Source organism: Ornithodoros turicata, chromosome 8, assembly GCF_037126465.1.
Source record: "Ornithodoros turicata isolate Travis chromosome 8, ASM3712646v1, whole genome shotgun sequence".
Taxonomy (NCBI): Eukaryota; Metazoa; Arthropoda; class Arachnida; order Ixodida; family Argasidae; genus Ornithodoros; species Ornithodoros turicata.
Genome location: NC_088208.1, coordinates 41,052,084 through 41,073,051, shown reverse-complemented (window position 1 = coordinate 41,073,051; position 20,968 = coordinate 41,052,084). Strand labels below are relative to the sequence as shown.

Genomic DNA, 20,968 nt, shown 5'->3' with positions numbered 1-20,968 from the left:
GAGTTACTACGCAGTAGAATGTAACCACAAAATAAAAATATTGGAAGCTAACTTTCAGCTGTGTTTTTAGTATTGTTACATTTTACGTGTAAGTTATACCTTTTGAGGGGTGAGTTATCTAATTTCGCGGCTATGTTTGCCTGGCAAGTTCCTTCTATGTCAAACATGGCGCACGTCAAAGTGGTTTAAAATTGGGATGGACCGTAAGTTTTCGTTTTAATCCAACAATGTCTCGTTTTATGTTACTTCGGGTAGTCACGTCGTGAGAGCTAATTATGTGTACAATATAGTGCTGAGCTGTTCCGCGTTAAATAACGCTCGGTGCAGGTAAATTTAGCAGTTTGGTCTGATTATGTTTGAACCCCGTGAAAGTCCAAGACTGCTTCCCCGTTTAGGTGCATCCTCTACATGCTTCATATAGTTACTAAACTATATCCTATATCTGCAGTTTCTTCAAGAAAACAAAATGTGTGTGCATTTGGTCGCGATAGGATGATCACTCGACGGTGCGGATTCAACATTACATGCGCATGTCACGTACATGATTTGTCTTCACGAAATATGCTGCACAAAACGTATCGTTATTTTGAATGCCATCATGTCTGTGTTGAGGTTTACATTTGGAAGTCACGGGGTGTCTGGAAGGGCCATGACACAGTTGTTTCCATTCTGATGTAACTGTTGCGCCGTCTATAAAAGAGCGCAGATCTGGTTGTGGTGCGTGCTTTCACTAACAATTCTCGAAATTTTACACAGACCGTCGTCTGTTTCACTGATGTATCATGGCACGAAGATGACACGCCTGGTTCGGATAAATAAGGAGCTCAACGTTAAAACACTAAAATCAGCAGAACGACATTTCAACATACTTTCATTGTTCTGGCTGGATGGTCAATATTCTAGATTTTGAGAAATGATTGTGACAGGGCAGCAGACTGTGTGGCCAATGCTTCTGGACTACACACGCGATGAGTGTCAACGGATGCTCAGGAAGCTCGGTGAGTAGTTTCAATTACTGACTATTGTGTCAAAAGTTTTGATTACTATCGATTCTTGCAGAGCTGGAAGCGTACGCTTCTGTGGTTTCGGCTTTCAGGGCTCAAGGGGAGCTCACAAAGGACAAGAAGAAGATGTTGCAGGAGCTCTGTAATGTCCTTTGGTGCGTCTCGCTTTTAGCTTCTCACGGATTGTTTGCATGACAGGTTCTGTAGCTGCATATTCCATTTCGGTGCCCAAAGAATTTGCCAGAACCACTAGAAATTGTGAAAGCCGTACTAGCAATTCATGTGTTGTTTGTTATCTTGTCTAGCATTTCCCTGGAGAGGCACAAAGCTGAGGTACGGCGAGCAGTAAACGACGAGCGACTCAACACCATTGCAGATAGGTGAGTCAAGTGACTACCATATCATAAAGGGTTAAAAATTGGCTGGTTCGGTAGTCCATAATTAAAAACGCTAAAACGCTTTTCTGCGCTTTTTTGAGTGAGTACGTGTTTGAGTGATCAAGTTATTTATTGCAACTTGATTCCTGTATTCCACCAATGTATGGCTGTAAAAGTGTGATTTGCCTATTTTATTTCGTAACTAATCCATATTTACCAACCATTGTCCCGCCCCAAAGAGGCTGGGAAACATCCACGGATATGAGGCAATGCCTGCAGAATGCTCGCAGATTTGGACAAAGTACGAATAGTCATTATGGTATGCCGATCAGAAAGTGGGTAGTGCTCGAATTGATGCTGATCGGTTGCGGATGTCAACATAATGCAATGGTATCAGATTGGACACAGATAAACAGTGTGACAGTACCAAGCTAGCCACAATATTGTTGGTACTATGCATTGGTATTGTTGGTATTAAGCTCTTGATATCCTCAGCCGGACCTGGACTGGCAGCCTTGGTACCCACTTTCTGCCTAGCCAAAATATGTGTTGAGAATAAATGACCGAAGAATACATTCCTGCGTCTGTAATGCTTGGAATGTCCTGTTTTGCACATGTAGATAAAACGGTGCAGTCTCGTCAATTCAAACATCCAGATAATTGGAGCTGACACTCAGGTCCCGTTAAAGTCACACGTATTTCAATGGTAGAAAACACCCAGTAGCTAGCAGCTAGTATATGTTGGCAGCGTGTCAAGCCGTCATTCAGAGTAACTCCCTCTAGTTTCTACTTCAGTTTATTCCAGGAAAAACTAGCTCGCGTGGCATCGTGGTTAGGATGATAGCCTTCTACGCCAAGACTGGGACGTGATGCATGTTCGTATCCCGGCACCCCTTTCACGTTCAATTCTCCCCCCCCAATCCAATCAAGCTCCTTCACGTTCAAATTAGCGGAATTGCACTGCATGAATCAAGTTTCGAGCGATACGAAAGTAAGTTTTTTATAAAATAGGATTGGGTTTCCGCAATATGCATCCCAACACATCACTTGTGCATTCTATGATTTGCTTTGGGGGACGATGCGAATGGCAAAAATGTAATGTACACTTGAGCTGGAGCCACCATTGGCCTTCTTTATGAGCAATTTCTTCGTGTGCATGTGCGCAGAATCATCGGCCCAAACACGATGGCTGATTGGGCGATAGAAGGTCGTCGTCTGATTCCTCTCATGCCTCGTCTGGTTCCACAAACTGCCTTCACTACCATAGCAAACAATGCTGCCAACATTCAAGCTGCAAAGAATGCCACCATGCCACCACCCGCTGCCACTGGGACTAAAGATGGTCAGTACTCTCTACCTGCTTATGAATTAGTGTTGGACATGTTCCATTTATGCATCTACCCCTAATTTCTCCTACTACACGTTCTTTACTGCCATCTCGTGGGATACTACAGTAGAGCCTGTTTATCATGAACTTTGATGTAACGTTAACTTCCATATTACGATGAAATCGTTGCTTTGTGTCATCTCGTTCATTGAAGTACATGTAAACGAGGCATCGACGTAACGATCGCCACAGAAGCATCTGCTAGCGCATAGCTATCGGAATTCTCCCGGCAGCCGCACTAAAATTGATAAGCAAGATTCCACCTTCTCATTGAAAGCAAATTACAGTCGCATTTTCGAGAGCTTTAGCCTCCGTGAGCATTAAAGTGAGAATGCGGCGTATCTATCCGCGCATAACTGCCGGGGATACAAGCGCACGACTTCGAAGAGGCCTGCAGGATGTAGAGGAGGAGGAGGAGAAGGTTCCCTCTCCACATCCTTCGCTCGCCATCAAGTTTTTTTCTGGTTTCCAGCGTGCTACGATGGCGTCTGCGGTTCCGAGGTGCGTTTTGGCGAGGAGAGGCACGTGCCTCGACCCGAGGTTCCACAGGTTTGACAGGTCTTGTACTGGTGCAAAACGTCGTTGCAAGGTGCAGTGGCATCCAAAATGCTGGTTGGTAGACAGTTAAGTGGCGCCAGTGGGCGAGGCGTGTTCTGATGGACAATGCAGTTCCGACAGTGAGAATGAAAATGACTACGGCACCGCAGGACAAGCAGTGAATGACGTCGTCAATCTCAAATGCGGAGCCTCACGTGGTTTTTGCGCGTACGTTGTCCTTGGAAAAGTCTTCGACACAAAGCCGTGTCCTTTGTGCTAGTGAGGAACGCGCGGACATTCAGCGGTATTCTACTTGTGCCGTCCTACTTTATCGATGTGATCTCGACCGGCGATTTCGCGAAAGCTCATTTTTAAGGATACCCCGATAAAACGATCGGATTCCACGTTCCGTCAGTGTCATGTGGTATACGGCCCACATAGTTCTGCCATGGCTCAATGTGGACCTGCTTTAGGGTCTTAATAATAAAATGTCAGCGTTAGCTTTAGTTAGCGGAGTTAGCTCATTTTACATTTGAGCTTCCAAGGACAGACAGCTTACGTGTATTCTATTCTCACACACTCCGTATTGCAGCTCTCACTTCAGTGGGAAACGGGACCACTTCTCCGGTTCCTCAAAGCACTCTGGCCACCACCACCACCACTCGAGTGCCTCGGCCTGTCAACTCTGGAGGTGGCACGCCCACGAAAGCACCTAGCCCTGTGGCTTCTGCCGAGAGTGTCGTCGTTCTTCCCAGTGGAATGTCCATTCACATTAAGGGTAATGTCACTACTCCTCTTCCAGTGCAATGCAATTTGGCAATACATTACCTGATAGTGGATTGGACAGAACCTTTTTTGTAATTGAAATACCCTACAGCACCAGTAGGCATTGTAGTAGAGAGGTGGTGTAGTAGAGAGGTGTAGTAGAGAGGTGGTACATGCGCAGCATATATTCGCATAAAATACAGAAAAAAAAAATCAAAAGTGCGTTAATGTGCATAAAACATCCCAAGTGCAGATTAATTACAGAACAAACAATCTGGACAAAAACATGACTAAATATTCCATTACAAGTGGTCGCCGATACCGGAACACAACGAAACTACACAAGAGACACACCACTATGGAAGGAATGTACATACTTTTGAGGGATCAGGACTAGCTGGAGAAAACTCGAGGGGCCTGCCCAGAGGATATATGTACATGGAGGCATAGGATGAGATCCACAAGTTACTTTTTGAAAAGAAGCGGGCTGAGCTTATTAAAAAAATCCTCATCGTCTGGTAATATTTGCAACTTGATTAGGTAGTTTATTTTATTATTCTATTGTTCGAGGAAAGCGAGAATTTTTAAAGGTGTTTGTTTTGCGGTAATATGGCCCGATTTTATGCAAATGGTCACATCTGTTTGAAACATATTGTAGTTGAAGTAAATGCTCCTCTTGAGGTACGCTGGTTTTCTGACGATAAATACTATGAAGTAATTTTAGACCAGCTAGTTGTCTACACGAAAGTAACTTCCTTATAAAGACTTCCTGGTACTGTTGACGATTTCTCTCCATAACTGGGCATTGACATTTATTGAGCCGTAGTGCCAGGAACTTGGGGTGTCTGCCTAACACGACAGCCTATAGCAACATCCAGAAATCGTGCCGTCTTATGTCTTTCCCAAATATTCGAGTTGCTGTACGTGTTGTCGATTTCTGTGACATATGCGAGCGTGTACATTACAACAGCATTTTGTAGTGTGTCAGCCGACTAGAAATTTATCTTTTCGCTACTGTCTCTTTCTTAATGAGGCTAGTGACCACTTAAGTATGTATAGTTATTGTGTCGTCTACTTAGCATTTTGGAAGACGCACCATTTGCTGCAATTCAGTAAGGTGAATGAGTGTAAGTATGCAGTCCAGTTCAGCCCTTGGTATCCGAACATCTCAATTGATGAAGGATTTCCCGGAAATTTTTCCCGCTCGCATATTAATGACACACACATTCACACGTTAACATTCAGGCATTTTGTGGTGTTGTGCAAACTCTTTGAGCTGCTGTCCCAGAAGACGGAGGTTATTTGGACACACACAACGTATATCCCTTAGGTGGGCCCGATGCATCAGCTGAAGACAAGAGCGCCACAAGAAAACGCAAGCGATCACTCAGTTTAGATTCAGTTTCACCTCCGGCCAAAGTTAGCAATGGTGGCTCAGCACCTATCGTCACTGCTGCTCCCACCAAGTCTGTGAACGTCCGATTCACAGTGGCTTCAGAGAAGACCAACAGTACAGTCGCTCCCTGTGCATCACCCAAGGCGAGTCTTTCATTCAGTTACTTTGCGTGCAAGAGCAAATATCATAGCCACATTTCGGTACAATATATATGGGGTATTTTTTCATGCTCTACAGATTTTTTTCTAAAAAGATTGCTAGAGCAGCGCTGATGCCATGTTGGCAGGCGGGTGATACGGCCAGGCTGACATTCCGTAGGACAGCATATGGAACTGCCGGATGACTAATTAGCTAAGATTCATTAATTAACTTCTTAATTAGATGTCTGGCAGTGAAACTCCCCATTCATCATCTCAAAACAACGTTGTTGTTGTTGTTAGGTGTCTTCTGGAAAATGTGAGATAGCCGAATTGGAGCCAGTTATTATTCAAATCCGTTGTCCTTATTAAACATATCGTGAGAAGCGAACATACCTTGAGATATAAATTTTCGAATTTTGCTACGCAAATGAGCCGAAACCAGAACCACACATTTCTCCAGTGCAGAAATGACACGACCTTGGCCTTATCTGTGCTGGTGAGTGGTCTCTCTGGCCAACGAATCATCGCCTGCTCCAATCTGCAGGTGGCGTGATGTCGTGTATGCGATGTGATTGGAGGCATCTACTGTGCCACGAGATGTTGTGGCGTCATTTCGTTTTCTGCTAAGCTCGCCATAAGCTCGCCACTGTCAGCGCCGCAAAGCCTGCTGTCACTGTAAAAGTGGTACAAATGGAGTCAACATTGTGGGGGAGCTCAGGACTAAACGTGGTTATAAATGACCCCCAAAATAGGATAAATTTCTGTCTGTGCATCCCACAGGTGATTATTGTCTCCACAGCGGGACAGCCTGCAATGTCCTCGAGTCTCCTGCACCACTCGACGAGTGTGCCCATCGTGAAGACAGTCTCGGCAACGGGGTCCATTGTTCATCCAGGCCGTTCATCAACTCTGGGTAGCCTCGGGTCATTGGCCAGCGCAATCACCAGCGTCACCTCTATCGTCACCACTCCTGGTATGGCTTGCGTGGCCTACATAAGTTTATGCCCAGCTTTAGCCTTATGAGGGGTTAATTCAAGTTGGCACAATGATATCGCTGTTAGTATAGGTTGAGAGACACTGCAAGATCCGATTATTTCCTGTCTCGTGACCTGCTGTTATGCTAAGAGTGTGTGGAAGATAAGCATTGTTGGAAGACTAACTACATCTATAATGATCGGTGCTTTATTTAAAATTTATTTAAATTGTAACCTAACTGGAAGTTATTGCTTAATAGGGCACAAAATTATGGATGCTTACTAACTACCATTTTATACTATAATGTTAATGCTCCAGGAGCACTCCACGGGCATAGATTTATTAGCCAGGACTCGACCGATAGCCACAAAGTTTTACCCAACTTGGTCGCTAACAGCTCAGTCTTGGTTAGGCCACACACGTGGACACCCTTGAGAAACCAATCCTGGCAACCATTCCCGTGATGTCAAAGAGAGAAATCTGGCGTAGCCATAAAAATAGTTTGGGCGAGGTTCTATGGGGAACTTTACATGGGGAGAAGGGTTCCACCCACCCCACTTTCCTTTTCCCAAATGCAGTACCAAAGGTACACATTGGCAATACTGGTCCAATATCGGTTCTGCATCGCTTGCTTTGCCTTGCTTCAGACTTGCTTTGCCGATATTCAGCCGATATTGGGCCAGGATACTGTGCTGCTTGGGGAACAACTGACAAAAACTTTGGGCCTAGCTCATGCTGGAGAAAAAGTCTGGGTCTGAACCTGAGCCCTGTCCGTGCTTGAAGTGAAAGAGGGTTGTACTTGGGTTACCGGGCCAGCGGATCCCTGCAGTGCCTTCGTAGTTGTTAAGGAATTTTTACCGTGTGTCTGTAGTGCCATCTCCAGTAAGCGGAGGGTCTTCGACAGATGCCACCAGGTTCCGCCCCAGGGCCCTTACTGCAATGCCAACATTAAGAACACGAGGACCAGGTGCTTTAGGTGGACCAGGAGCTCCTCAGCTTCCATCTCCCAACATTGTGCATTGTGGGTCTCTACCGACGCAAGGTGGGGCCTATGGAAAGGCCACCATATCCGTTCCTAAGGGAGCTATCATGCAGTATCGTCAAGAAGGCAGTTAGTGCACTTCTCATTACCTTGCTTGGCTCTCGAACTTTAAGTTGTATGCCAGAGTTAATAATAATATTAATTGATAATGATTTTACTTTTGCAGTGGTAAAGGTTATTGCTCAAAGCCAGTTGCCAATCTCAAGCACCAGAGTTATTCCAAAATCGCCTGCCGGTGGAGCAGCGGGAAGTGTGACGTCTACGACTGGCTGTGTCTCATCCCCAAGAGTATCCACTGTTACTGTCACAGGTAAACTTTCAAGGAGCGCCTTCCAAGCGAACATAATTGCCGCCCCATTTTTTCTTTTGTGCTCCTAATAATTTTAACTTTGGGATTTTTTTTTTTTACTACGCCGTTGGTGCTGTCAAAAGGCCCCACCGTAGAAGCTCTTATTAAAAGGGGCTGTGACACTTTGCCTCAACTTACAAACGATATTTGTTGTTTTACGGGCCAAAGAAAGACGTATTCAGGTCAACCTCGTGGCAATAGCACCGACTACTGCCCACCCCAGTTTTTTATATGTTATTTTTTTTATTGAGCATAACCAGCATCTCCTGCAGTGTTTGGACTCTTTTGGACTCCTCAATGATACAGACTGATTTTGTGGCTTCTAGAACTAAACGAAAGCCAGTTTGCAGCTGTAGTTGAAATGCTAAGCGCAATGGAATTTCCATGAAATAGCACCTCGGAGCTCCTCAAGTTCCGTTTCTTCCTGAAATCTGCAGTTTTTGAGAACACTTTTTACTAGCAGGTGTAACTGTATGAGTTTTTTCTTTTAACAGCAACCTACTAGATAGCGAGAGTGTGACAAACAATACTTGCAGGTAATAACCAGGCTAGAGTGGTCAACGTCATCCCTCCAACTCAAGCAGGAGCTATCCGAGCTCTTAGCCGAATGCCGGGTGTGACGACATTGATGCCGAGGTCCAGTGTCCCCACTCGTGTCGGTGTGGGCCAGGCAGGATCTCCAAAGCCCAATGTCATCGTTGTACACAAGGCTCAGGTGTGGCCCAAGTCTCAGGCACAGCAGCAGGCTACTGCAGTGAGCTCGGCCAAGACAGTGTTGGATACTCTGGTATGGATTTTGCTGTATGCATCGGATGATTTGGCCTACGTGAATGTGCACGCACACATTGCGTTGTGTTACGCGGGTCTGAAGAGGTGTTGGGCAGGGCTCCCAGAAGCAGCAGAATGCTTTCTCGTAAAAGTTTGTAACCGCAAATGATGCCGCGTGATAGTGGACCATTTCCCCCCTTCCATAGCTCTTGTTACCATATGGCTTACTTAAGTTCCATCTTACGCTTTGTCAAATGTCTTTATCAGGTATGCCACAGTATGTACTTCCTTTTTTTGTAACAAGTAATGAATGTTGATTACAGAAAGCACAAAGAACTAACAGCACGGTGACAATCGTGAAGCCGCCGCCCACAGTGTCAATGGTGGCCTCCTCCCCAGCAAGCACAGAGATGAAGAAGGTGCACACTCCTTCGGTGCAGCAGAAGAGAAAGCAAGAAGGGAATGCCATAGAAATGCAGTCTGTACATGCTCCATCAACAAGCTCGGCTGGACTTGAACTGTCATCCGTCTCGGTAAAATGTTCAAAGTGCAGTATAGAGGAGCAATGAGAGATCAATACATAATATTTTCACATAAGTACAATGATGTGACAGTTAATGTGAGTGCAGTTTAAGGTGCGTGCCAAGCATTATTGCAATGCCCGATGTTGTGGGGAACAGAGAAGGGTCGTATGCATGCCTCAAGTCTGACGCACGGCTCGAGTGGGGGTGCTTTGGTGGTATTCATTTATGAATTTATATTATTTATATTAATTTAATTTATATTTATCTTGCTTACATTATAGGTTTTCGTGGGGAATATGAATAAAATAAATCGGGTTATTCAATTTCAGTATATTTCTGTTCTGGGAATTGCGAGTCACCTCACTGCTCCTTTAAGGTGTTGCAGAGTCCATTTCCTACAACGCGTGTCCGATGAAAACGAAAATGTAATGGAACTATTAAAAGTTACTATTTTTCTTGGTTACAGCAACCTAGGCAAAGTACGCTGCTGGCAGACCTCATACAAGCAGCTGGCATCTTGCCAGATGCGATAGCGGAGTCATCGGTCCCACCGGTCGAAATAGAGGTTGCGATTGACAGTGTCCCTCTGGAAGAAAGTATTGTAGTGCTCGAAAGCAACTCTCCAGGTTTGCAACAATTGTGGTACAACATGTCCTGTCCTGGCTTGTGACAGACATGTCTAGGCTGCTTTAATGGAACGCTAATCACTGTCTTTGCTTTTCACAGTTAAAGAAGAAAAGGACGAGGAAAAGCTGACAGAAACAGATTCAGTCCAGGTCCTACAGAGCCAAGTTTGTGGTCAAGTGGCGGAATTCCTCGAAAGAGTTGGCATCGAGGTGTGTTTGCATGACAAATGCCATCGTCTGTAATTAGAATCTCGCGTTTCAGCATTAAACCTAGTGAACGCCATTTTTATTCCCCCTACCCCACCGAGATTGAAACTCTTTTGGCTAGATTTCTGCGCTGTCCTTGTCGAGCGCCAAAAATCAGTTGGCAACTGCATTTCACGTTTCTTGTATTTGGTGTATTTGGTGCTGCCAGTGCTTATCTTTCTTATCAGACATGATTTTCTTGCAGATAATGTCTCCTGCATTACCTGAGCCTGTAAGTCACGCGATTCCGTCGGCCTCGCTCACGTCCAACTCGTCTGAGAATGCACCAGCCAAAGACACGAACCCTGCAGTATCTGGTACAGACCTCCAGCAAATTACTCGTTTTAATTAGTCGGTTTTTGGTGCAACAGTTGTGGTGATGCTTACACAGTGCAATCCCATTTCAACTCGAAGGAACTCTAACCCCGTGAATGTGAGTCCCACATACCCAACCCGATAAATATTCAGAGCCGTCACTCGTGCCTTTTCTTGGCTGTGAAGGATCTTGATCCCCGCACAGGAAAGCCATCTCGGATATCTCATGAAAGGGAGTGCTTTTAAATGCCGACTAACATAAAAAATTATTTGTAGACTGTAGACAATATTTTTCTGAGAAAATAGTCACCCTCAACTCACCTTCCAGGGTGAAACAAGGAGGAGGAGGAAAAACGTCACCAGTGATGTCATTGGGGGTACCGCACCCCAATTCCTCTTGTTTGTCTTGTCAGCTATCATGCGCCCAGTACGCAGTTCTCGCTTAGAAAGGATTGAGAGGATTAAGCAAGGAGCATTGAGAATAGATGGCTTCACCAGGGGCGGATCTAGAGGGGGGGGGGATCAGGATGTCCTGACCCCCTCCTCAATTTCAGTCTTCACATAGTGTTTAATTGACCTCGATTGCGTATCTATCATGCTGGGCAAGGCTGGACCCCCCTCTCAGAAAAATCCTTGATTCCGCCGCTGGGCTTCACTGTACCACTGTGTCTCCCACATGCCAGCAGTGCCCAGGTGCTGCTGAACTGGAGCATAGTCCGCCACAGCTGGGCAATCTCGTTTGACTAAACCGTTACACACGTTCGTGTGTTGTAACGTAAACGTGTGTAACCTAAACCGTTGCACACGTCACTTTGATGGGACCTGACCATTAGTTTGAATTACACGCGTGTGACAGTTAACGGGATTGCCCTGTATTGCCCTACACTTTCTTAAGGGGAGATGAGGCAATTAAAATGTCGAATTTTGTCCAAAAAGTCGTTTTTTCAAAGTGTGCATTTTTGTGCTCCTAGCACCTTCACTTATCACAGGACCTGACCATTAGTTCGAATTACACGCGTGTGACAGTTAATGGGATTGCCCTGTATTGCCCTACACTTTCTTAAGTGTAACCCTGTTAAGTGTCATTTTCAGGAGCAAGTTCAAGCACTGGCAAAACTGGCGCACACGGAGCAAAAAGCACACTCGAAATCCCATCCCAGGTCAGACTCGAAAATCTGCCAGAAAATGCACCCGAGATCATAGCCGTGGTACAGGAAAAGAATTTGGAAGGAAATGGAAAACCTGCGGAAAATTCAGTCGAGGGTCCGGCAGCAAACTTATCTGAAAGTCAAGGAAGTAAGCACACGCAAAGCCCCGGAGAAGTCTTACCAGTTTCGGTACAAAGTCTACCTGAGGTGGCTGCTGGAAATCCAGTCGGAAATCCAACAGATAATCCACCACCTAACGATGGGCAAGACCCACTGGAGGATTCTGCAGAAAACTCTGGAGGGAATTCACGAATGAACGTCGGAGGAAATCCGTCAGAAGCTGGTGCTAGTGGTAATGATGGGTCTTCTACGTTCAAGTCTCCTGCAGATGAAAAGCCTGGTGACAGCAACAGTTCAGACGATGATGATGATGATGATGATGACTCAGCCTGTGAGTGCGAGACTACAATTTTTTTTGCTTCTGTTGCTCATGAAGGGAGGCACTCTGTATTGATAAAATACTGAACGTGTCCTACCGTGCACACTGATAGTATATTTCTTCCAGTTTCGCTAGTCTTTTTCAGAATACATCATGTTGAAGAAGAAACTTAAAAAACAAAGTAAAATCCACATTTAATTGTTGAAATTCTAGTCAAACAATACTGTAAAACATTTAATGTTTGCAACCCCTAATCTTTGCAAATTAAAATATTTGCGATTTGCGAGGGCAAGCAAAAATTTTTAGCAAGAATTGACACTTGGGAAAACTGTCATGATAGCAAACTTTACTTTTGCAGCTGCTTCTACAGGTATTGAACTATTTTGCAGCACAGACGTGCAATGTTGCTTTTTATCAAATGTGGTATGGCAATCTCTAGCTTGTCATGGGATAGGCAAGTGAAACCACAAATTTTAGCATTGGCAAGACTCGCAGAATTCAGTGACCACAAATGTGTGCCCTCTTCCTATTTGGTAAAAAATTTAGGCAGCAAACTTAAAAGTTTTTTGCAGTTGTGCGCTTTGTTTGCTTCGTGTTCATGCTACAACCACTAGGTGGTGCAGCATAATAATAAAATTGATGCATTTAGATCAGATGGCACAGGTATTCTGTATTTGATCTAACCTTGTCTAATTTGACACGTGCACATTTTCAGCTGGTACAATGACTGTGAGAGAGCAGAAAGAACACTCTGAAAGCATGGCAGAGGGTCCACCAACTGTTGAGGTAGTGCAACGTATTTTGAGTCTTTGAAAATCTAAAGCACGAGAAGCACATACTTAGTGTAGAAAGAAGAATCATTTAATTTATGTCGGCCAGAAGGACACATTAAAGAATCGATCTCCCAAGGGAGCTTTGTTGAAGTAGTGTCCCTTTTCCAGGACACACGGGCACACATGGCCTGCATTCCCTAGCTAGAGCATCCTTCTCTTTTGCAACTGCTTTTCCTTCAATTTTGAATTTCTCTCGTGTAAGTTCTCATTCTGAAGGAAATGATCCCTCTGCTCGAAAAAATGTACATATAAACGGCGTGCTTTGGAGACAAGCGTGCCTTTGCCTATTGAATATATGGACTACTGAAATTGACGACATTTCTATAGGTTAATTAGGGACACGTCGTATCTATTAGTGAACAGACCTTCCTTAAGTTAGGTAACGTGAATAACACTATTTGTTGTATCGCGTGTCTTTACGCAGAAGGCATCGGCACAGGTTTCCTCGCAAGAAGTCGTGGGAACTTTTCGAGAGGGCAGTGGACAGGTATTGCAAGAAAGGAGCTCACTGCCCCACAAACAAGAAAGTTCAGCAGCTGTAACAACGGGACAAATCCAATCATTGTCCTCAGCTGAAGGAACTGCTGGGGTGCCTTGTGATCATGCTAATGTTTCACAGAGGGATAATCAAGCGGGGCCCTCTGGCAATGTTGCAGCAAGACCGTCACATAGCCAAGAAGCTGGTTCATTGCCCGACGATCATGCAGCGTCGACCGCGAACCAGTTGGGTACGAATAGCACGGGTACCTCCCGTGAAGTGCCATGGAGCGATGAACCGGCATGTACGTCTCGCCCTTCACCTAGTAGCGAACCATCCACTGCTGAGAGACGGGACGGTTCCGATGATGACTCGTCTGGGCCCTCGGACACCCAAGACTCTATCTCAAGTTCATCTTTTCTTCCGACATTTTTCCGCAATCCCGAAGAACAGTCGGCCATAATTAGTTCTTCTAATGAACACGCGCAGCGAGAAGCTCTGCAGTCGAGATCGCTTTCCGATGTCAGTAGCTCGACGTGTACACCAGCATTTATAAACATCGCTACGCCGTCGTGCGCGCCATCAAATCATTCCACGGTCTCAACGGGAGACCTTCCAACAGTGCTGAATCAAAGCCTTCCGGATCAGACAAATGAAGATACTGCTGTATTGCTACATGACAACAGGCAGAATGTGACATCTGCAGAGCACGAAGCAGACGCGTGCGACAACTTAGTTTCATCACCGACTCCCGGAGTCTACGAAGGGACGGTGGACATCCAGAGCGAAGTGGCAAATAGTAGCGCCGACCAGAGAGTGCCAGAGTTGGATAGCGGAGAAACTGAGGCTGAAGACTACGGCGAAGTCAGTTCGGCAGATGTGGCGGAACGCGGGGATGAAGTGAGCTCTGCGGAACAAGATGTCAGTTCGGCTCAGAATGGTCAGGAAGATGGTCCAGCAGAGGCTTCGGGAAGGGAAGACCTGGACGATAATGAGGCTGGACCATTGGTTCCCGAGCTGTCTGCCGATGGGGAGGTGAGCACCGCTGAAGGTGAATCGGACGAACTGGTGGAGATCACTTGTTCTAGTGTGGAAGACCCACTGGTGCTCCGGCATTCAGACAGCGTTGAAGGGAGGCCTTCATCTGTGTCTAGCACTGAGGAAGCTAATTTCTTGGGTGAGTTGAACTAGGCAATTATAAGGCCAACTGGGTATTTTCTTTCCAGTCGCCTCAAATTCTATACAGTGCGTTCCACGAGAGGGTGCCATTAAATTCCTAAAAATAGGTTGTACTTCAGAAAATTATGAAACTACTTGGAATACGTTCATATAGTCTTTTGCCACAGGTTGAGGCAGTTTTGATTCGTGCCACGCATTAATTAAGCTAATTTTGTTAATTGAACTCTCAAATTAGCCGAGCAAAGGTAACATTTTTCTTCATGAATTGGAGCCCTATGGCCGTAACACACTATTCCAATCAAAATCGCAGGTTTTTTCGCAAGATTTCTACAAAAAATTGAAAGCCAAAAATCTGTCAATGGGTGAAGCGCGCTCGCTGATATTTACGTTTGCAGAACTGTTGGCCCATCCAAATACCCTCCCTCCTGTGCAGGAAGAAACCAAACCACGCCACAATCACACCTTCCGCCTTTATCAACATGTCTGTCGCCAACCGCCAGCAGCTGATAATGACAGGCTGTGCGACAAGGTCCTCTATCGGAATAAAACTGCATCGCTCTTTCCACTTTGCTTCCATGAAAGTGGAGCCAAGAGTTCTGCAAATGCAAATTTTACCGAGCATGCTTTGCCCAGCGACTGATTTTTGGCTGTCAAATTTTTGTAGAAATCTTGCGAAAAAACCTGCGATTTTGATCGGAATAGTGTGTTATCGCCACAGGCTTCCGTATTCATTAAGAAAAATGCTACCTTTGCTCGGCTAATTTGCTAAGTTTTCCTGGTTCCATCTGCGCGAAAAATGAGGAACCGCGTTATATTGCATTACGTCTCAAAAAGGCAATGCAGTAGATTTCCTTTAATTCAATCCAGATAAAGCCACAGGTGCGCATGCGTTCGATCATATTATCTGGACTCTTTTTTTATCTGTGTAGATGGTACTCACCCAGGTGTTTGACGAAGCACTTTGCCGCTTTCAGGTGCAGTTGAGGTAGACTCGCAGGAGGCCTCGTCGGACAACCAAGTTTTCAACGACGTCGGCACAAGCTGCAGCACCATCTGCGACCGACTTGCAGCGCAGCAAACGGAAGAAGACGACGCACTGTTCACGGGAGTAGAGTCTTCCCGTGACGTTCTCTCTCACGAGGACGCTATGCAAGACTCTGCTGAGGGTGGAGCCTCACTGGACCAACCCAGTCAATCCGAGGTGGCACAGGGTTCTTCGGCTGCTCCTGTCGAATCCATGGAGGAGCTTCATGATGAGGGGCAGGTCTATGAGTTGCTCATCTGCGATTCAGGTGGGTATCGCATTGTACACTTTTATTTCGCATTATGCGTCGGGGAAAGCGAGCTTCTTCTTTGGTATGTAGCAGATATAGCGAGGATGACAAAGCTGCACAAAGGCCACATAGCACAGTTGAAGGGCAGCCGTTGCACAGCATGATCGCCCCTGATTTGTGGAAAGCGTACAACTTTTTGTGACAGTTAACGTAACAGCATAAGTGTCCTCCCGTTTTTAACCAATCGGGGGGTGGGGGCAGAACGATGTCATTCGGGTGGCTGGCAAGCGTGCTGGGTGGTTGAGTTCCGTTTTTAGAAGTGCGCTTCTCGTTTTCTTTCAGAAAATGGAGAGGGTCTCACTTCCGTGATGGTTGATTCCGTGTCGAGTACTGTCTTTGGTGTCCAGCACCCATCTCCGACCTACCACCTGCTGTCACTGCCATCCAGCTCCACATCTGCTCAAGGGACGTCATCGTCGCTCGTCCCATCAGAATTGTCTCCTGTAGCGGTGAGACTGGAGTCGAGTTGTGCGGAAGAAACGTCTGGACCAACAGTGGCCGACTCCTCTGCTCATCTCACAGCAGCTCACATTTCTGAAGCTTCTCGACTGGTCGTCCAAGAAGCTTCTGGGAACAATCCGTCGGATGGCAGTGAAACGTTTCACATGGAAACGTCAGCATCCTCTTCCTCTGCTTGTGAACTGATACTCGTCGGCGCTCCTCCGGTAGCCGCCTCGGAGATTGTGATTGCGGTCGACGACGACGACGACGGATACGAGCCGACCGAGTCTTCGGATCATCATGGTGCAATAGTTCTGGAAGAAGTATCTTCCGTAAACTCTTCCGCTGTCACATCTTCTGCCGTTTCTCCGCTGCGGACTACAGACGGGTTTGAAATGATGCCAGCTTCGACGTTTGTGTTAAGCAGTGATGTGGACTCTGCGGGACGTGTTTCCAACCTTTCGGACGTGGCCGTTGTTGTAAGCGGCTCTGCGACGGACACGGAAGTTGTAGAGTTAACGGTGACGTCGTCTGCTACGGTTACGACGGTGCACCCGACAGACGCTGGGAACTTCTCAGAGTCCCAGCCAAGTACGTCGAGAGGAACTGGAGCTCCGACGAAACGGAAAAGACGTGCAGGTTTGTTGGGTGAAGGTTTGTCGGAAGGTGTGCAGATGTCGGTTCATGTCTCGGGTTGGGTGAGGTTGGCATCGGGACTTCTGGAAAGGGTGTGTAAGTACAAAGGCAGCGGACGAGGAAAGGGACTTCCGCCTCCAGCACAGTGGTTCTTGCTACCGGGTGAGTAGACAGCCCTTTTCCTGGTTTTGATTACGAGTCGGTTCATTGTGTGTGTGTGATATTTCTTATTTGAATATCATAGTGGACTGTGACGATGCACCAGGGTACTATGATGTGATCAGCAGGCCAATGGACTTTTCAACGATACGGAAAAAGCTAGAGGTACGACCTTTCTCTTGCATTGGCTAGATGCGTTGCGCTAGACCAATGCGTTGGCTAGAAGAGCATGTTGGTGAATGCTTGGGGCCTGTTGAAGTCAGGGAATACGAACAGTGTTTCACAGAATAATAGCTAGAACAGCACTCTCTGAACACAACATCGAGTATCCGCGCGATCGACATCATCGGGTGAGAGGTCCACAGAGGAGAGTACGTATCAAAAAGATATTGCAGGAAAACGAGAGTATCAAAACGTATACGGTTTTATTTTTGCTGTGTTTGTTTGCTTGACAGTGAATTTCACAAATTGTAACTTGATAGTATCTTGAAAGTTACTTTTGAGAGTATCTAGTATTCCATTCAAATACTTTTCAGGGATGAGCACTTTTTTGCCCAGTACTCGGTACTTTAGCTTAAATACTTTTTTAAAATTGGATGGTATTTTGTAGAAGTCTGTGTATAACCCGTCTGCAGAAACGGTGTCTATGCTGTTCTCAGCCAGCTTTCTCTATAACAAATCTGTAGAGAGTTTTAAAAACGTACTTTGTTGCTTTGTAAGGAACAGCTAGATTTTAATCCACATGAAGAGCAGCTCCTTTGAGCTTCTTCCAAACAGTGGTACTTGATTCTTGGAATATTTTTACCTATTAAATCAAAGTATGTATAACACTGCTCTTGACAGAGTGGCCAGTACAGAGACCTGACTGAATTTCACGAAGACATGATGCTCGTGAAAAGTAACTGTGAGACATACAATCCTCAAGACCATGATGCGCGCCGGGACTGCCAAGAGATCTTTGCATTCTACCTTCAGGAGTATACTGCCCTGTTAGAAAAACTGCAAAAGGTAGAATATGTTTCCTCAAGTCAGCCAGTGGATTGAGTGGCATAGCCGAGAGTAATTCTTTATTTGCTTTTTTTTTCTCAGAGTCACCTGTTTTCATCTCCAAAAAGGCCGAAGCAGAGCTGAGACATCACAACATTGTACAGTTCATTCTCATCAGAAAATGTCACATGTAACATGACTTCCATCATCAGGAGCTAGGGTCATAGCAGGTTGCATGTTGTGTGCATGCATCTGCCATGATATCTCAGATAGACACAGTTGGTGTTAATTCTCATGGTTCATGAGGATATAGATCAAAGTATGGAGGGGTTCCTGTTAATCGACTTGTCTTGATATGTCTCACGGTTCTTCAGTCTGAGGACAGCAATTCTAGACTCACTCTAATCCTCACCTAACCTTGCCACACAAATCACTGCAGATGGATAACTGTGTAACTCAGCAACATATCCTTGAATGAATATTTACGTTATAGGATTAACTAAATGCTCCATTTAAGTGTTTTAATCTGTCCATCTAAGTTTTAGCAGTAAATTCAAAATCACACTCGCTGAACTACTGCATATTTCGGCACTTCAAAAGGGAAATGGCAACTAGTGGTCCAGAAACAAATTATGAATAGTTAGCCTAACCAAGTTGGAAATCATTACCTATATTTTTTGCAGACAGGTAGCCTAGAAATACCATGCACATTACGTACTTTGTAGTGGCAAGGACCCTAATGGGCGCATATTAAGATCAGGATATATAAAAAAATATTAGTTTTGGGAAAGAACTTGTAGGAGAAGATGACAAACTTGTTTAGGTCTGTAAAAGGTCGGTGCTGCTCTTCGGTGTCATCAGTGTTCATTTGGTGTACCGACAAATTTATTACGTCAACTTTCACATAATCAGCCTTCAACCGCGTTGTTGTGCTGTGCGTAGTGTTTCACGATGAAGCACCCCATCTGTTCAAACATAAGGTGATGTTTCGTGATTCATGATCCGTCCGGTCAGATATCAAGTAGGTTGTGAGCTGTGGAAACCCGACATTTCTTATTGCTTCTGATTTGAAAAGAGACTCATTAGATGTTTCGTCTTCTTCTTTCTGCCAGGGTTAACATCAACTGTGACTACAGCATTGTACATATTTCTGCCGCATTGCCTTCTATTTTTTGAACATCCAAGCGCACATCGGTCATGCCCTCCTTGTTGTAATATAACGACTCGCTGTGTGCTTCGAGTGACACGTTGGCAAACGCTGTAAAGATTGTTTTGATAGGCCTAATGGAGATAAAACCATTAAAGTTTGAAGAGGTGACTCGTGTGGTCCTTGGACGTAAAGGAACTAGTCAGCATCTTGAGAGTATTTCCCGTCTTGTGTTAGCACCACGAAGCTACTTTGCGTATGATAGATGTGAACGCCCTCTGGAACAGCAGCCTGGATTGTTCTACGAATATACTTTATTCTGAAAACAAGAGGCATAAGGACCCAACATCATTAGGAATGAAGAAGCCTGACAATCAGCCGTTCATTATTCGTTAATGTCCCCGGATATTCCGGAGATATTTTTTTAGCAGCTCCTAGCGGGCGTGCCCATTTGCATTAAAGTTGAGTATGAGTATCAGACTCGTTCTCAATAGGGTGTTTTTACATGACGTCAAACGAACGTGTGGCCGCCATGGTGGTGGTCACTTTTTCGGCTTAGCTGCCGAGATTATCTAGCATTTGCTCCAAAACGAAGCCTTGAATAGTGTCCGGTCTATGGTTGTTGCATTGAGAAATAGCGCAGTTTGTCACCTTTCAATGCCGCTGGCACGAAAAGTGACCACCAGTGGGAGGAGCTCACGAGCATGCCACGTCACCCTTGGCTGCGCTTCCTGCGTGCGCTCAATGCACTGCCAAGGCAATTGAGATTCAGTATGACTCAACTCTTATGGAAAAAGGCTGTGGTCGTTCGGTGATGGACTCGGACACAGAAAAGCTTGGGAAGCCAAATAGAATTGTGCTGGTTTTTCGACAGTATGTGAAATAATGTCAGTGCTGCTACAGTAGAACCTCGATGATACGAATCTCACGGGGTCGCGGAAAAAATTTGTATAATCCGAAATTCGTATCGAACGAATTAAACCAAAATAAAAATTGAGGCAAGAAAATAGACAGTGACTGTTCATCTTCCGTTACTGTCAATGAAAGAGATCGGTTGTAACGCTTTTGTGTCTCCGTTTTTGGCCAATGCTGCCCAAATACGCGAGATGATTCAAAAGACGTAGCACGTGCTTTTCACCCGCGAGTCGCGCGACAGTGGTCTAAAGCGAGCTTCTCCTGAAGCAAGCAGGCGTTAGGTGAAGCCGAATTGCGGAATGGTGACGCGTAATGTTGGCACAAGTTGTCCTGATATGTTCCCTCCACGTGTTCTGGGGTTCTGGTCGCTGTTTTCCGCCAGAGCGATGTCACGCAGCTTCGCGGTTTATTGTTGCGAGGAGGGTAAAAAGGTCAAAACAGAGATAAGGTGATAAGGTTCCGGGCCGTTCAATCCCTTTGATCTTATCTCCACCACCACCACCAAAAGGAAAGTCATTGCTTGCATTGTGCTACATGATGTAAGGGTGTTCGTGGTGAGGATCGCCCTCCCTTTTCGAAAGACGCAGCAGCATGACTCGCGCGCTCTCGCGTCACGGGGGAACGACCTCTGTCGCATCCTCGGCTCATATGATCATCCCCAAGCAGCACTATGTACTGAAAGTCGAGTGCAATGGGGCTGGCCGGTATGTGTCTTATCAATGTTCTTTAGTTTCACGAGTCTGTTCAAGGCCTTCCACCTATCCGTCCACCCCTATTGCACTCGACTTTCAGTACGTTGTGCTGCTTGGGTCCCTAAAGGC

The 20,968-nt window shown here is 45.6% G+C and overlaps 1 protein-coding gene across 3 annotated transcripts; it reads left to right on the top strand.

Annotated features, from left to right (window-relative positions):
- The first annotated feature begins 147 nt into the window (after positions 1 to 147).
- LOC135367389 (mucin-22-like) lies at positions 148 to 19,403 on the top strand. Of its 3 annotated transcripts, none has more exons than XM_064600634.1 (23): positions 148 to 203; positions 757 to 998; positions 1,060 to 1,159; positions 1,310 to 1,384; positions 2,548 to 2,723; positions 3,898 to 4,083; positions 5,401 to 5,609; positions 6,387 to 6,579; positions 7,486 to 7,692; positions 7,790 to 7,933; positions 8,509 to 8,759; positions 9,064 to 9,273; positions 9,731 to 9,890; positions 9,991 to 10,100; positions 10,342 to 10,453; positions 11,544 to 12,050; positions 12,754 to 12,824; positions 13,296 to 14,526; positions 15,503 to 15,820; positions 16,145 to 17,101; positions 17,184 to 17,263; positions 17,942 to 18,106; positions 18,188 to 19,403. In XM_064600634.1, exons 2-23 carry the CDS (start codon positions 914 to 916, stop codon positions 18,227 to 18,229), a joined length of 5,589 nt encoding a protein of 1,862 aa, XP_064456704.1. In that variant the 5' UTR covers positions 148 to 203; positions 757 to 913; the 3' UTR covers positions 18,230 to 19,403. The 3 variants fall into 3 exon arrangements, with proteins under 3 accessions (XP_064456704.1, XP_064456702.1, XP_064456703.1); XM_064600632.1 differs by having other exon boundaries at positions 7,453 to 7,692; XM_064600633.1 differs by having other exon boundaries at positions 154 to 203; positions 927 to 998; positions 7,453 to 7,692.
- Positions 19,404 to 20,968: the final 1,565 nt, after the last annotated feature.